Below are 18,079 nucleotides of genomic sequence, written 5' to 3'. Positions count from 1 at the left end.
TTCGTAAGCTATTAAGACCAAGATAAAGGCAGAAAGCCGTCCCTGATCTGCATTTTAGAGAAGAGGGTTGTAAAGACCATAAATGCTCTTAGAAAAAGACAAGAAAGCATCCTACCTTTTTAAAAATTCCATATACTCGGTATGCTTGATAAGTCCTGTTCTCATCATTATAGTTTGAAAACATTGTCGATCAATAGCCCAGAGCTTCACGTTGACAAGAGCTGGAGAAAAAGAAAACAAACAGTAAACAATTAATTACAGAATTTTAACTGAAGACTATATCTACAAAAGATATGAGTTATTCATGAAAGGTATGAAAATGACTAACCTTCATGTAAAGCTAGGATCATAACGTCCTATTTTGTTAAGAAGGCAAGTATTCTTAAGGACAAAATTTACTTCATAATTTTTAAATACTTACAAGGAAGAAAAATCAAAATGTTTTGTATTCATCATCATTCTTAATGGATTCTAGGTATTTCCAATACAGAAACGGCCCCCTCCAAAACACAAGTACACCAACTAATATTGCTATTTTTACAACAGTGACAATAAAAATAGTTGTGTTGTCATACGTATTTTTAAAATGCACCTCAAAGGGATGATCAGAAGTGAAATGTATAAGTAAAGCATACATACATTCTAAGGCTTTGCCCTGCAGAAAGACTTCACCACACATATTCCTAGCAGCAGTGTGTATATAAAAGTTTCTTTTACAGGCTCTTAAACCTAGAGATATGATCGTAGTGAGACCTGAGAAACACGAATCTAGGAGTGGCCTAACATGGATTCAGAGACACCAGAGTCAAGCAGAATACAGACCTACACACTGGTGCTGCCAAATAACTATGTAAAAACCATACGGCCATGTAGCAATATGATGAAATCTCTGTGTAAGGAAAATTGTTCCGGTGATATATTGTGTTCACAGTTTCAAACAAGGAGCAATGAACACCTGGCAAATGGGACAGTAATTCAGGAGTCAAGTGAGGAGGCTCTTAGTGAACATGGAAGCGCTGTGAGTGAGAGAAAAGGCATGGTCGGGATAGGTGGGCAGATGGGTGTGTGTGTGTGTGTTTTGACCAAGTTATTTGCAGCATTTTATATCTGAGTTCACACTATAAGGCCAGGCTCCATCCCTGGTCTCTCCTGATAAACAATCTTCCTATAAATTACCATAGCTTTTTCTATCTGGGTCACTCACTGATAACACGTTGCAGATACTGTTAATTATCTCTGCTATGCCTATCTTATGTTTCCTCACATAAGTTTGTACATTCCCTCCAAGTCCTTGTCTCATTTCTTCTAAATTCCCCCCACTTCAAGAAATTACCTTTTCATTTGATAAGCACTGGGTATATTTGTTGATTAACTTATGCACTTGATGCTATTGATGCAATTTTTTTTTTAATGTAAGCCTAGGTGGACTCTAAAGTTACATTCAAAATCTAAACAGAATTTATCAGATATCATAATTCATGTATTGAAAAATATCTCTAAAAATAAGTTCAGGGCCAGCCCGGTGGCTCAGGCGGTTAGAGCTCCATGCTCCTAACTCCAGAGGCTGCCTGTTCAGTTCCCACATGGGCCAGTAGGTTCTCAACCACAAGGTTACTGGTTCAACTCCTCAAGTTCCACAAGAGATGGTGAGCTCCGCCCCGTGCAATTAAGATTGAACATAGCACCTTGAGCAGAGCTGCGGCTGAGCTCCTGGATGTCTCAGTTGGTTGGAGTGCATCCTCTCAACCACAAGGTTGCCAGTTTGATTCCTCAACTCCTGCAAGGGATGGTGGGCTGCACCCCCTACAACTATCAGCAGCAACTGAACCTGGAGCTGAGCTGCGCCCTCTACTACTAAGATTGAAATGACAACAACTTGACTTGGAAAAAAGTCCTGGAAGTACACACTGTTCCCCAATAAAGACCTGTTCCCCTTCCCCAATAAAAAAAATCTAAAATAAAACCTAAATAAGTTCAGAATTTAATATTTTAATTTTATCTTCTGATTTCCATTTACATAGGCTATTGAAATGTTGCTGAGTAACACAGTGTTTTAGATATTTTGCATAACAATGAACATGGCTTGATGAGGTTGTAAATTTGTCCATGACCTTGAGCAAGATACCAAGACCTTTTTTATATTCAGCCAATATACATATTAGTCAAGTCAGCATTTTACAGGTAGGCAAGCATGACTAATAATCACCTTGCCTTGTTACCGAAAGTGTGATTATATTAGAGTTCTGATTAACATCTTGCTTCTTAAACAGGCTGCTAGAGTGTAAGTCGGTTGCTTCCATAATTTAAAGAAACCATTAAAAAAAAAAAAAAAAACAACACCAAAAACCCTCTCCATTTACCTTTGATGTTAAGTGGTATATTAATCTCTGTAGGTAATAAGCACTTCACAGAATAAAAGTCCTATGATTTTCACAATGATTACTGTTGTTGAACATTTAAGTCTGAAGGGAATAAAGCAAAGAAAGTGGGGAAGGATTTTCCTTTTTGTTCAAGTATACATGGTCTGACAAGTACACGAACTAATCCTAGAAAAAGTGCTAATGCCTCATTGCTGAATATCACTACATTCAGCAATGTTGTACTCCCGTTGGGAAGCTATGCACTGACTCAAGCACCTAGTCCACCCTTCAAAGCAATTTTGGAAATCTTTTTCTGGAATGGCCATCAGAGCTGTCATTGTATTTCCTGATGTCTTGAATGTCATCAAAATGTCTTCCTTTCAATATTTCCTTTATATTCGGGTAAAGAAAGAAGTCACTGGGGGCCAGATCAGGTGAGTACAGAGGGTGTTCCAATACAGTTATTTGTTTACTGGCTAAAAACTCCCTCACAGACAGTGCCCTTTGAGCTGGTGCATTGTCATGATGCAAGAGCCATGAATTGTTGGCAGAAAGTTCAGGTCATCTAACTTTTTCACGCAGCCTTTTCAGCACTTCCAAATAGTAAACTTAGTTTACTGTTTGTCCAATTGGTACAAATTCATAATGAATAATCCCTCTGATATAAAAAAAGATTAGCAACATCATTGCAACAAGTTCGTGAACTTAATGGTCAGACCTCATATTATCTAAAATTCTCTCATGAAATACTGATCATTGTTTTTCAGGTAAGGCCACGTTGAACTCAGGGAGAAATATGTAAGCTCCCATTACTCTGTGATCTCTAAGTGCAAGAGTCCATCAACATAGGCAACGCTTGGCCTTCCTTTAGGAAAATCAAGACTACAGGGGAAGGAGCCACAAAACGGTGCTAGACTAAGAGACCACAAATCTGGAGTTGGCTTAAATTCTCCTACTGGGCAATTCATGGGCTGTCCAATTCAAATTTTGTAAGAATATTGAGAAAGCAAGTATGGATATAAAGCACTTACAGATCAGAATATTTATGCAACCCATATTTATTTTACACCAATCTGGCCGACATTAGTGCTACATATGAGGGAGAGAAAACAAAATTACACTTCCTGCCCTCAAGAAACATATGATCTAGTACAGAGGCCAACAAATTATGATCCCTGCCAAATCTGGCCCATGATGGGTTTTGTACAGCCCACTAGTTAAGAATGGGTTTTGTGTTTTTAAACAGTTGAAAAATTTAAAAAGAAACATATTTTGTGACATATGAGAATTATATAAAACAAATTTTAACGTCCTTAAAAGTCTTATTGGAACACAGCCATGCCCATTTGTTTACACGTTGTCTCTAGTTGAATTGAGTGGTTTTGAAAGAGACGATTTGCACTGCACAGCCTAAAATACTTATTACCTGGCCCTTTAAGGAAACATTTGTCCACTGTTGGTCTGGTGTAATAAACAAATCAAGAGTAAGTGCTAGCAGTGGGTAAGTATTTGGGACTGCGGATACACAGAAAAGGCATGGGGAGGAACTAGGAGTGCTGATTAAAGGCTTTGCAGAAGAGAATCATCTGAGCCATGGTGCCTCTTCTGGTACTAGGAACTGAATGTTTGGGTCTCTCCCAAATTCAAAAGTTGAAGCCCTAACCCCCATTGTGATGGTATTTACCTTCGGAAGGTAAATAAGCTCTGGTACCAATTCCAATGTGGAGGGGTGGGGGGTTGTCCCCATACCAACAAGCAATTCTCAACTGGGTGTCCTACAATTCGACTCAATTCTGACACAATCTATCCAGAAATAAGATCAGATTTTACAGGTTAAGTGTTCAATCCTACAAGACTAACTCCCTGTCTCCCCCACTTTCAGACATGCCAGTCACAGGTCAAGGTTGATAACTATATTTCTGACAGACTGGCTATAAATCAGAGGTTCCCAAGACACCCTCCGTAAATTTAATTAATTTGCTAGAGCAGCTCACAGAACCTAAAGAAACATTTTACTTACCACATTACTGGTTTATTGAAAAGGATATAACTCAGAAATAGCCCGAGAGATGCATACAACAAGGTATGTGGAAAGGAGCACAGAGCTTCCATGGCCTCTACAGGCACAGCACTCTCCCCAAATCCGCATGTGTTCACCAACCTGGAAGCTCTCCGAACACTTTCCTTTTGGGTTTTTTAATGAAGACTTCATTACATTGGCATGATTGGTTAAATCATTGGCCATTGGTGATAGAATCATCCTCCAGCCACTCTCCCTTCCCCAGAGTGGGACTGAAATTTCTAACACTCTAATCACATGGTTGGCCCTCCAAAAGTCAACTCATTAACATCACAAAAAACACTTTTTTCTTCTTATCACTTGTGAAATTCCAAGGATTTTAGGAGCTCTGTACCAGAAACAGGGATGATGACCAATATATATTTCTTATCATAAATCACAATATCACAGGAGGTAATTAGGTCTAGATGAGGTCATGAGGATGAAGCCCACAAGATGGAAATAGTGTCTCTGTGCATACACCAGAGGCCCTAACCAGGAAGAGAGCCCTCACCAATTACATGACCACACTGGAGCCCTGATCTTGAACTTCAAGCCTCCAAAACTTTGAGAAACAAATGTGGTGTTTTTTTTAAGCCACCCAGGGTTTGTTATTTGTTATAGCATCCTTAATTAAGTGGGATCCGCAGAGCCCCTAGGAGTCTGTGAATGAAATTTAAGGGATTTGCAAATATGAGGCAGAAAAGCATCTTTATTTTTACTACCCTGTTACTGAAATTTAGCATTTATATTATAAGTGTAAGCAACCAACTACAGCAGTGCTTTCTCACCAATAGAAACCATGGCCATTTTTATATCATCCAACATTTGTTGCAGATATCTTAAATATAATTTATACTCATCAATAGTATGAAATTATGGTAGTTACTAGACCCACCTCTAGATCTTATTTTTAATATGTTGTCCTACAGAAATGGTTACCTGAGAGTAGGAGGCAGTGAGAGTGGTAAGGGACTGACGGGTAATACTTAGCTGATCCACATGTATAGGGGTATGCAAATTATTAATAAATCAAGAATGTTAATTTAGTAAACCGCCACTACCCCGAGTTCCCTGACTATCCCCATCCCTCCCCCTAGGATTTCCTAAGATCACCACAGTTCAGCAATAAAGGGTTAACACTGAGTCCAGCAGGGGACTCTCTGACCTTGCTCCAAAAGTTAAGTGTAAAAAAGGAGCTGCTAGATAATTTTAATGTTTCCCTCATCACCACTACCAGAATAGGGCATTCCAGGCAGAAGGGTCTGGTCCAAATGTATAAAGAAGAAAAGGTGACTCCCAGAGGAAACTGCAAGCAGTCCAGGGATTTTGAGGCGCCGCATGAAGCAGGAGGTAGAGGTAAAGCTGAAGAAATCAGGAAAACAAATGATTCTTGTATCCTTGCTGTGGAGTTAGGGCTTGATCCTGAGTGAGGAGGGAACACTGAAGGTTTAAAGTAGGTGATTCATTTCAGAAAGGATATGCTAGCAGTAGCTTAATGGTGCACTGGAGAGCAGGACTAGGGGGGCAAGAAAGAAACAGAGACTGAGCGAGAGCTACAGACAGAAAGATACGTATAGAAAGGAGAAGGGGGAGGGCAAGGGCTCCACAGGCTCTTGTAATGATCCAAGTGGGTGAACTCTGGTAATGGCAATGAAGCTAAAGATGTGGATGGATATGAAAGATCTTAAATTGAGAGGAAATGTCAGGGAGAGAAAATTTGACCCCAGTACCCAAATTTCTAGCTTGGAAATAAAATAGTAGAATAATCAATGTTCCATTCTTCAGAAGTACAGGTGAGAAGTGTATGCATTTGCAAATAACTACCATTTCTTAAGCGCAAGAACCATGCACGTCATAAGCTAATGTAAGTGACTTATAATGAGCAAATAAGTAACTTTCTTTTACTTCCATGTTATAAATATGACACTATAACTTCAAACTACTTTCTCATACTTTTAAAACTATCTTTCCCGTAATAAAGAAGCCTAATTATCTTAACAATACTGGAATCACTTGGACCAACAGAAATAAATGTGGTAGGTTGATGTAAGCCACAGTGAACAACTTGACATTCAGATAACTTTGGAAATGTTTAAAAGGCCAAAATGAAAAGTCATAAAAATTATTAAGTATCAGCCCAGTCAATTTTATGTTTTGGGGACAATGTTTCCTTTTATAAAAGTTGATCGAGAAGCTATTCAAATGGCCAATAAGGACATGAATAAATGCTTACCACCATTAAACATTAGGGAAATGAGATACCACCTCACACCCAATGGGATGAGTATTCTTAATATGCACGCACGTGTGTGTTTGTGTGTGTGTGTGTATAACAAGTGTTGACAAGGATGTGAAAAAATTAGAACTCTTGTGCATTGCTGGTAGGACAAGAAATGGTGCAGACATTGTGGAAAATAGTATAGCTGTTCCTCTAAAAATTAAATGTAGAATTAGCATATGATACAGTAATCCTACTTCTAAACGTATACTCAAAAGAACTGAGAGTAAGGACATGAACAGTTATTTACACTCTAATGTTCATAGCAGTATTACTCACAATAGTCAAAAGGTCAGAACAACCCAAAGGTTCTTCTAAGGATGAGTGGATTAATAAAATGTTGTATATACATACAATGGAATATTATTCAGCCTTAAGAATGGAATGAAAATCAGATACATGCTACATCATTGATAAACACTGGAAGTGTTATATTAATTGAAAGAGGCCAGACACAAAAGAACAAATATTGTATGATTCCACTGATACGAGGTACCTAAAATGGCCCAATTCATAGAGACAAAGTGAAATACTGGTTACCAGGAGCTGGGGAAAGAGGGGAATAGGATTGGTGGATACAGAGTTTCAGTTTAGGATAATGAAAAATTTCAGATGGATGGTGATGATGGCTACACAACAATATGAATGTACTTAATGCCACTGAATTGCACACTTAAAAATAGTTAGAATACACTTTATGTTATATGTGTTTTACCATAATAAACACACAAAAAGTTGATTAGATGGATTTACTTGGTTAGATAATTAAATAAAATGTGTTTTGTGTTTTGTTTTTTCATAAGACTCTTCGCAGTATTTAAAAAAGAAATTGATACCTGGTGTTCCAAGGCAAAATTTAATTCCATAGGCCGCTTCGGTGGCATTCCCCAGGTCTTCCCAGCCTCCTCTCTCGTCTTGAGCCTGCCCCAAACCCTCAGATTATTGGTTATTTTACTCCACACCTTTGATTATGACTGTCTCTCAACTTAGAATGGCTTTCTACACACCTGTCTTGTAACTCTCATCCTTGCAAGGCCCACCTTTAAGTTATTTTTATTTTTCCCTTTTCAGATCTTTCTAGATAAAACTTTTTGTAAAGTTATTTATATTTTCCCAGCCCTTGAGAATTTTAAATATGCACACTTTCATATGATATCCACTAGCCATATGTGGCTATTGAGTACTTGAAATGAGGTTAGTGGGACTTGAAATGTACTATACACATCCTATAGGATATGAAAATCTTCATATGAAAAAAAGAACATAAAATATCTTATGAATAATTTTATATTGATTACATGTTAAAATAATATTTTGACATATTGGGTTGAATAAGGCATACCATTAAAATTAACTACATCTATTTATTTTTACTTTTTCAATGTGATCACCACAAAATTTGAAATTACATATATCACTTGAATTACATTTCTATTGGTCAGTGCTGCTCTAGAATTGTAATACTCATAACAATATAATCATTTCTTTATATGCTTCTCTTGTTCCCTGGGAGGGCTCAAAGTAAGAGCTAATCAAGTATTTCCTAAATTGAATTCTGTGTGTTTACCAAACATTTTGTCTAAATAAAATCTGTTTCTATCCTACTTCATGGGAAAATCACCATACACCTTCATAACCTCTATTAGGAGACAACCAGTTTTGAATTTGAGCTGTGTCTAAGTGACATTCCCTTGTAGTAAAACATTAGTGGAGTTTTCTGACATGAATTCCAGAATAACTTACTCTTTGCTAAGTCTGCCCCTGTTCTCTAGGAAACATCCTCATATACTAAGGGGGGGCGGGTCTCATTTAAAACTTTCTGCTGATCCATACTTTGTCGAAATGGACTAGAAGTTTTTGAAGGCTTAATGCAAGAGGAAGGACAAGAAAAGGTATAATTAGCTCACTCTCACACTTCACCTTCAGTGTTAAAGAACATCAGCTCGTACCATAGGTGCCTTACTATATGCTCACGGAATTCCAGGAGCTGTATTTGACACACACCCCCGTCCCATTTCTTGATGTGTGAATCATCTGTGGTGACTGAGATACTTAGTGTGACAGAATCAGAAGCTTCAAAGAGATGTTTGGGGGAGGGCCATGAAGCCCACTACCGCTTCCAACATTATTAAGGCATATGTTAGCCTAAAGCCAAATTCCAACTGCCAGAATGTTCTGAGACAAATGCTTCGTAATTAGAGAAGGCCATTTGCTGTTTACAATGCATCTGGAACACACTGATGTCTCCACTGTGCAAACTGCTTCGCTGGTGTATGAGGGCTCTATTTTAACCTTTCTACCCCCAAAAAAGTTATCTTTAATGATAGATAGATAGATAGATAGATAGATAGATAGATAGATAGATAGATAGACAGACAGATACAGATATAATGGGTGTATTTATTTTAACATGTAATCAATGTAAAATTATTTTTAAGATATTTTGTTATTTTTTCATACTAAATATTTCATATCCTGCATGTAATTTACTACATATATACATATATATATATATATATATATATATATATATATATATAAAATCTAGTATAGTGCATATATTATCTGCACTATATATATATATATATATATATATATATATATATACATATATATATATTCTATGAAGACAATTGATTGTAAAACTGGACGTTGCAGATAACATAATTATTGTTACAAACTTAGAAGAAAAATCACGGTGTTGTCACAATGTTCATATATTTGGAAGGAGGTAGTTTAGTGAGCTGTCTTGTAATGAAGCCAGTGAAAAAGAAAGAGTTGTTTCTCCAAATTCTCCTTGACTTCATACCTTATATAATGTAACTGGTAAGACCAACTGGTAAACTTCTTGAGAATACTAAAACATTAACATGATGATTTAAAAATTTTAATTTAAATTTAAAAGGGTCACATATTTTAAAACGCATATGAGAATAATAGTAAACATTATTTTGGTTATCATTATGGAACATTTACTATACAACACGACAAGAACTTTATGTCTGTTATATACTTATATCTATTTAACCTATATTAACCTTATGAGATATTCTTATTTCCTTTCTATCAATATGGAAACTGAGTCTCAGACAGGCTAACATGACTGCCCAGGTCACATATAATAATTACAAGAGTCAGCTTCGCTCTCAGTCCAAAGCCTAGGTTCTTTTTACTAATACATGCCTCTAAAACTAGGGTGAAAATATCTGCTTTCCTCATTCAATATTTCTGACCCATCTTACCACCCTACTCACAGTCATTAAATACTCTGAAACCACAGAATAAAAAGGGAATATAAATTTGACTTCAATCATTGAGTTGGGCAAGATTTCTTGAAATTAAAACAGAAGTGGGCTGAAAATGTTACCACGGTTTTAATATAATGGGAGGCTTTAAAGATATTTTGCATCTGAGGCAGGCTCCTCATACAACTTTCTGTCCCACCTCACCTTCTTCTGGCTCTCAACAGCATGTCACATCTGGCATGCACCCTTTCTAACCTCCAGTTACCAGAAGCTACCTTCTGTCTTTAGGTGGCCCTCAGTGAAAAAACTCAAGAGGCACAGCGTGTCATTCTTCTCCAGTTTTTAGGCATGATAACTCCTAGTGCTATTCAAGAAGTCATCCTTAAAAGTTTAAGCCATGTGAACCATCCTGAATCCATCCTGAACAGTCACCAAGGGGAGCATAGATAAATGTATGCGAGGGCTCAAATGTGTTGGGGTAAATTCAACTCTGCAGAACTCTAACCACGTCTCCTTTCCTGTTGCCAAAGCCTGTAAATAGAAAATCCTAAGCACCAATTAGTAACAGGTTCCGGGGATGCAAAATGAACTGTGGAAATACACAATTCCCTAAGTATTCCAGTCTTTCTCCTTGCAGTCCTTGTTTATAACAATACACTGCATTGTCTTACATCTGGAACACACTGGTTAAACCAACGAGCAATTATTTAGAACTCTTTAGACACCTAGCTCTAAAAAAAAAGTTGGTGGTGGAGGCTGAGGGATGGAAAAATGTAGAATGAGCAAATAAACAAATCAACCAACCTACCTCAGGTCATCTAAAACAACCCTGGCGTGAAGCAAAGGTCAGATGTGTTAGGAAAAAGAGCAGGAAGAAAGAGGGAATGAACTTCTAGGCAATAAGTGGCTTTCTGTGTAAATAACATACAAATTAGAGACCAAGAATGAAAGGAGGAGCCAAAAGACCCACAGATAGTAATAAGACTAGTGACGACTAACATGCTACAAGTTCAGTCTAGTAAAGAACAGTAAAGCTCACACAATCACTTTGTGAGCAACTTACACAGTTAAGACAGTGATGAGTTGTTCCAATCAGTCCTACAAGACTGATCTTCCTAAAGCCCTATTCTAATCCTGTTACTTTACCCACAAAACATTCAAGGGTTCCCTACTGCCAATAAACAAAACTGCTCCATCCTCATATTTAATCCATATTCATTTCAAAGTACCTTTCTAAACTTCATCTCTCATAATTCCTTACACAATACCGTTTATTTCATCCAGTGATTCTAAAATCCAGTTTCCAAATCCATCTTTCCTTCATGTCTTTGCTCCAATTATTTTCCTATACTTATAAAAACCCTAGTCACCCTTAAAGACCCAGTTCAAAGACCACTTTCTCCATGGAGACTTTCCCATTCACCACAGCTAGAATATTTCTCTCTAAATGTCTACAAACTTCTGATCATGCTTCATTCATGGTGTTTATCACTTTTGTCTCATGTCATATTCTTCATATACATAAGTTACATCAGTACCATAGTCCATTATGAGTACTGTGATGTTTTCAATCTGTGAAAAAAGTGAAGAAACTGAGGATTTTCAGTCTGAATAAGAGAAAGGGAAAACTCAGTAACTGTTCGAAAAGATTTGATGGATTTATTAGACTTCAAATAAATTCAATGTGTGTAATAGAATTAAGGGCTAGTCTAAAATCAAGAGTTGGTAGACATTTATTATAAACATTCTACAGGCATTTGTTGAGATGTTACTATGTGTCAAGAGCTATACTAGGCAGTGGTGATACAAAGATAAACAAGATACGGACGTTGTTCTCAAGTATCTTCCTGCTGCTTAGAGTGAACTCTCTTTACTTTGCACACTCACATCTTTATTTATTTATTTACACATGCACATCTTTCTTTTTTATTATTCCACTGTATGCTAATAGCCTTAGTTACTCTTTTTCAAGTCAACTTTGGATCAATTTACTGCATAATGTTTCTTCTGGAGTAATAGGTAATTCTTCCTGAAATGTCAAGGACAGAAATAAACCAATAATTAGCATTTACAGCGTTGGAGATTAAGACTCAATGTAAAGACAAAAGGAATACAGCAATGGCTGCATCTTGTGCTAAGAAGCTTCCCATCACAGGAAGTGCTCCAGTAGACCATCTGATAAAATGATGGAGAAAGGATTATGAATCAGATGGGGAATTGAATTGGAGCCCTTCAAAGTGGCAATTGAACCATAAGATTTTTACAGTAGCTAAAGGATCAATGTAGAGGAGTGAGTCCTAGATCTACAACTGAGTACATAATGATGGGTATTAGCTATTTTGTAGTAATATCCCCCTGTATGGGACATTGTACAAAACGATAATGGTTGAGTGACAGACCCTATACCAGACAGTCAGATGTCTAGGAAAAAAGTTAATAACATCTGTTGACTTTAATGAAGGAAATGGTGTCTCAGTCACACCACAAAAGTAAAGACTCAGGAATCCAAAGGCATAAGACAGCATGCTACAGTGTGAAAACCAGGAATCTAGAGTCTAGCCTGTATGAATATCTTCCCTGTAGTACACAAGAGCTATGTGGCCTTAGGCAAGTAATTTAAACTTTCATTAGTTGACTTCAAGAGATAATAGTAAATGTATCATGAAATTCTTCTAAGATATGAATTAAATAACTTATGGTACATAAGCATGATACCTGGTACCTAAAATGTTATTCACTCATGGATGTCCTTTAATGATGTTACCATATTATAAATAATAGAAAACAGAAAATAAATAAATAGTGATCTGTAGGGTACTGATAATGAATTCTGAAAGAGTTGAAGAAAGAAAGAACAAAGGTTTTAAAGCAGTGATGAAGTTGGCTCACTACCTCAGAATAATAAAAAGAAACAGTACTTTGTGAATTGAATACAGGTTTAGGCAGGCTTCAGAGTTAAGAGGGAAATTCGGTAAAGGCTGAGAGTATGTTAATATGGTGACAAAGAACGCTGGCTACAGCAGCACAGAACTTTTGAAGGCAAGAAGTGTGTCTTGTTCATTTTTTTTATCCCCAGTGCAGTGTATCCCCAGTTACTGGCACACAGTAAAGGACTCATAAATATTATACATATTTCTGCCTGGAACTCAGGTATAAATGTCTCCCAACTCTTCATATTAAGATAGTTCTTAATCCTATTATGAAGAAGCCTCATATAATTGAAGTCAAAGCCCAGAAAAACTCTAGAATTGAACATTATTAAACAGATGCTTTGTGGTTCTTTAAAAAAGGAAACAGGCTGGGTGGCCATCCCACTTTATTAAGATTAATTTTCAATGGGCTCTTCAATATGTAGAAGGGTCCACATCACACTACTGAGAATACAAATAAGGCACATTTTGGGCTTCAATCTTAAGCATCAATCTCTAGCAAGTTACTGAGATGATTTTGCTTGCAGTATTATTATGATGACAATTTCTGGCAGGTTGGCACATTTTGACCAGTCTGCCTAATTAAAAAAATATTAGCACATTTTTTGGTAAATGTCATTGCACATCTGTGCATACAGATTTTAAGTCTCAAATCCCATTTAAAGAAATGGGTATTACATCTGGAAGTCCTTTTGTCTGTTAGATGGTCTGTATCCCGGATACTACACCAAGATTTTGAAAACATATGCTTACGACGTAGCTACTGAAATTCAAGTAAACATCTTTAAAAAGTCATACTAATAACTTTTCCTTACAAGTGTGACTTCCACTCAGAAATGTTATTAATCTTTTGTCTCACAGAGGAGGGGTTTTCCTTTTTCTTAGTCGGTTCTTCTATCACACTGCTCATTTCTCCTTCTGTAAACATCAGTCTATATGACAGAAGCCATATATTTGGTGTATTCTTAATTAATCTTATTTCTTGGGGGGAAAATAAAGTATTAAAAATTATATGTCTATTACCCCCTGTTGTATCGTCCCCATACATTTCACTGTTGATGTGCTTGAGATGATTCCATTTTCATTGTATTATCTATATATCACCTTAGCTCATTGCTATCTTAAAGCTAGACTCAACAGCCATAATTTATAATCCCTTTCAAGTCCTCATATAAATAGGAAAAATCAAAGCTTCTGTCTAGGTCCCATTAAGAAAGTATGACAAAGCTGGTTGAAAGAAAGAGAGGCAATACAACTTCACATTTATTTTCTAGGCACTAGTAGTCTTTAAGATAGAAATGTCCCCTTTTGGCCCATCTCTTCTTTAATAAATGATATGTAATCCTCTAAGTTTGTCAGCATTCTGGGGGAAAAAAATCACCAGAAAGCAAGCTCTCTAACCATCCCCTCCCCTGGCAGATGAATTAGATGACATCAAGAAATGTCAAGTGAGCTCAGCTGTTTCACATTTTAAAAATCGTCTGCTTTTGGCATATTATGAGAATGCCATTTCCCTTCTTGTGATTTTTCTCATCTGGAAGACACACAGTGTTGCAAAGAAACCTGATCATTGAAAATGATTAGAAAAGGAGCTTTAATTTTTTTTTAATTGACCTAGATGCAGAGGTTGGTTGTGCTATTATGCAATATGGAAAATAATAGTTCTTATATTTTCAGATGAAAGAAGCAACATCACCTATATTTTATAACAGCATCACTGGTTTCTTCAGGGAAAAAAATCTAGATTTCTAGAAAGAAAATTCCCTGCTTAAATACATTAAACACACTCCCTTTTCTTGTCCTAAGCATCATTTTCACGCAATGGCACCAATTCTGAATGCTTGAAAGTGATATTTAGATTGCAATCTAGCCACCTAGTGACTTGCTCTTGGTCAGCATAATTGCACCAACTCCTTCAGCAAATAATGGCAGACCAACTTAGAATTTGCTCACACCATTTAAAGATGTATATTTGCTAAAAGGAGGTGAAGGCTATACATATATATGTAGCAGAGTTACTTCTACGGTCTCAAGCCTGGCCACAGCTGGCATGGGCATACTGGGCCTTCCATCTCTTCCTTGGAAAACTACAATTCTGATGCTGAAAGATTCAATCCCAGTGCCCCAACCTACAAATTACTCATCTTCCTTTTCCCCTTTTTGAATATGTGATGAATCAAGTTGCATTTTTGCTTACAGGAGAGTGAGTGTTGACTCTGGAGCCCCAGGAGTCGTAAATGCGTTACAAGTTGCTAATTCTGATGTGATCACTGGATTTTACCTCACATATGCATAATGTAGAAAGGAGATTAAACTCTGAAATCTTTAAGCCACTGGAATAGAATTTTTTGGTTTTCTGAGGGCTTTCCCACATATGGTTCTAATTTTTTGCAACAATACTTAAATAAAACAAGTTACAATTTCATTCTATCAGTAAGGGGAAAAATGATGCAGAGATATTAAAAGATTGTATAAAGATTATCCAGCCAGATGCTGACAGCTACAGAGTTCATCTTCCAAATGTCCCTCAAGGGCATTCTCATACATCACATAATTTTAACCACAATGACCAAAAATACTCAGATCAATAGGGTACTCATTTAACATTTACATTTTCCAAATTGTAAATTTGGAATGCAATGACCTTTATATCAAGTAAATGGCTGCAAAGATAAACTGCCTAAACCTGACATGGTTCTAGAAATCTTAAGTAGCCTAGTTGACTTGATCTAGTTCTTGAAAGTTATTTCTGAGTGGTTAAAGATTTCAAGACACTAAATGGAGTCATTAGGAAGCACTGATACGTAAAGAAGGGAAAAAAAAACCTACTAAAGTCATAAGTGAGTCTTGAATGTGATGTTATTTGTTACACAAATAAATATTTAGGACACACTAAACACCAAGTACTGTAGATATGATAGCAAATGATACACATACAGCTCCAATATTCTAAGTTTATAATGGTTCAGTGGTGGAGAGAACAATAAACCAAGCAATGTCAATATAGTGTGGTGAGTGCCAGCCTCACCTGGCAGGTTCACAAGGTATGTGGGGAATCGATATCAAGAGGACCACCTATTCCAGCTGTGAGGATTAGACTTCTGTGAGGAAGTGCTTACAGTGAGGGCTGGAGGAGGTCAGTTCATCCAAATGAAGAAAGGGAAGATTGGTCAAATTCCTGATGTTAATGAACTTAGCAAAACCTTTCTTTATAACTTTAAAAATGAAAAAAACAAAATCCTATTTCTTCTTTCCTTTCATTCAGCTCCATCCCCAGAGTAGACATATTTTATTCAGCTCAAGGCCATAAACTCCTAAAACACCTAAAATGTATCACTACCCCTCACCACTCAGTTCAGAAACAACATATTCACAACCCAACATTGTCACACTGCTAAATTTTATGGAATCTAGCCACGACTTTAATAAATCTTAGCCAAAATTAATTAAATATCAAGAAACTCTCCACCTTCTCTGACTACTGATATTGTTCACTTCACTTCCTAACAATATCATCAGGTGCAGACTTCTAGGGATTTCACGTCTACTTTCTTGGGTATAACTAATACCACCTGCTTTAAGGATGTAGCAAACCATGAGAAGTGGAGACAGCACATCTTAGGCTCCATGACCTATGAGCTACAACTATCTACAGATACATTATTACATTGTATACATAAAACAGTCATCATTTTAAGATAACTATGGGTCTATTTATCTATATTGGCTGAATGAGATGTCCCCCGTCAGTGACAAAAGTAGCGATGTGTGCTTTCTTAACAAGTACAACATACTCATCAATTCGGCTTTATATATCTAAATATGGCATGAGTGTATTATGTCTGTTCAAACACAAATGTGTATTGAATATGGCATCAGGTTGGCAGTAGCCATTGGCTGGAGTATAACTCAGTTCACTGTGTACTCTAAAATACAGAATCCTGAGCTGGGAAATAATCAACAGAACTAGCCACAATCTTTAATGTTTCTTAGATCTTATTTCCTCCTAGTATTGATAGAATTTGAAATATTTGTTGTAAATCAATAATATAGTAGATAGACATTGATCTGTTACAAGCTGCATTTAAAAATGTCTAATCACTGTTTTGCACCTGAAACTAATATAATATTGTATGTCAACTGTGATTGAAACTTTAAAAAAAAAAATTCTTTTTAAAGTTGCATTTAAGTAGAAAGCCATTTAGAATTTCACCCTTTTCATTTTCTTTGTCCTGGCTCTTTCAGCTTTCCTGCCCAGTGTTTTTATGCATTTTTTTTTTCCTTTCCTCACTTTTCCAATCAGAAATAGTGATAAAGAGGAACAAAAACGTCCTGGTAGAAGTGGAGATGTTTATGCAAAGGACAAACTTGGGAACCAAAGACCTGAGTTTGCACTCAAAAACACCACCATTCTTCCCATTTCATTTCATTCATTGATTTATCATTCACCTGTTGTCAATAGTCAGTTTTTTTAGGACATTAATGAAAAATACCAAGAAGCAATAAAGAAGCTATTGCTGATTAAATTTAATATTGTTCCAAATATTTTTACATAAAAATAATGGAATTACAATTTTATGGTTTAAGAAGGAAGACAGATTAACAACCCCAGTGAGCAACCTAGATTCTACGAAATGTGAAGAGTGTTTATCTTAATTAGTCATGGTCTTCACACTAATTGTTCTCCTGTCAAAACTTAGTCTTTTTCCATTAATACCATACTTGTCCTTTCGATAATAAAAAAGATGAGAGACAAAAACAAAAAGAATGTAATTTTTAATTCCAAGTTATCATCATTTTTAAAGCTACGTTAATAAAAGTCTAATTGATGCTAATGAACTATACAGTCAAATCTAGATTTAGGAAAGGTTTGTTATTTCATCGGGGAAGGAAGTTCAATACTGTAATCATATTGTCAGGTGAATGCCTGAATAAAGCAGGTAGGAAAGAGGTAGCTTACTGGAAGTACATAAGGCAAACATCCTCCTATTATTTATTATAAGCTCTGGGGTACAGTTACATTTCAATCAGGCTGGTCCAATGACTAGCATCATTTTAGGACTTTTGTCAGATATGAAATACACTGTTGCTGATATTTAAAAAAAATGATTCTAGTTTCTCCAGAAGTGTCCCAAAATGAGAACTATTCATTCTTCCTGACAGGTATAAGTCGTTCTGTTTTTTTTGTTGTTTTTTTTTTTGTT

General features: G+C 36.4%; 1 protein-coding gene across 2 annotated transcripts in view; it reads right to left on the bottom strand.

Annotated features, from left to right (window-relative positions):
- PRKG1 (protein kinase cGMP-dependent 1) overlaps positions 1–18,079 on the bottom strand; it is a 1,143,489-nt gene that overhangs the window by 383,483 nt on the left and 741,927 nt on the right. For both annotated transcript variants that reach the window (XM_081075399.1, XM_081075398.1), the window contains exon 4: positions 116–221. In XM_081075399.1, coding sequence (XP_080931525.1) covers positions 116–221 — 106 coding nt within the window. The remainder of the gene's footprint in view (positions 1–115; positions 222–18,079) is intronic.

The sequence above is a fragment of the Rhinolophus hipposideros genome, assembly GCF_964194185.1.
Source record: "Rhinolophus hipposideros genome assembly, chromosome: 15".
Taxonomy (NCBI): Eukaryota; Metazoa; Chordata; class Mammalia; order Chiroptera; family Rhinolophidae; genus Rhinolophus; species Rhinolophus hipposideros.
This window is presented reverse-complemented; position numbering and strand designations above follow the sequence as displayed.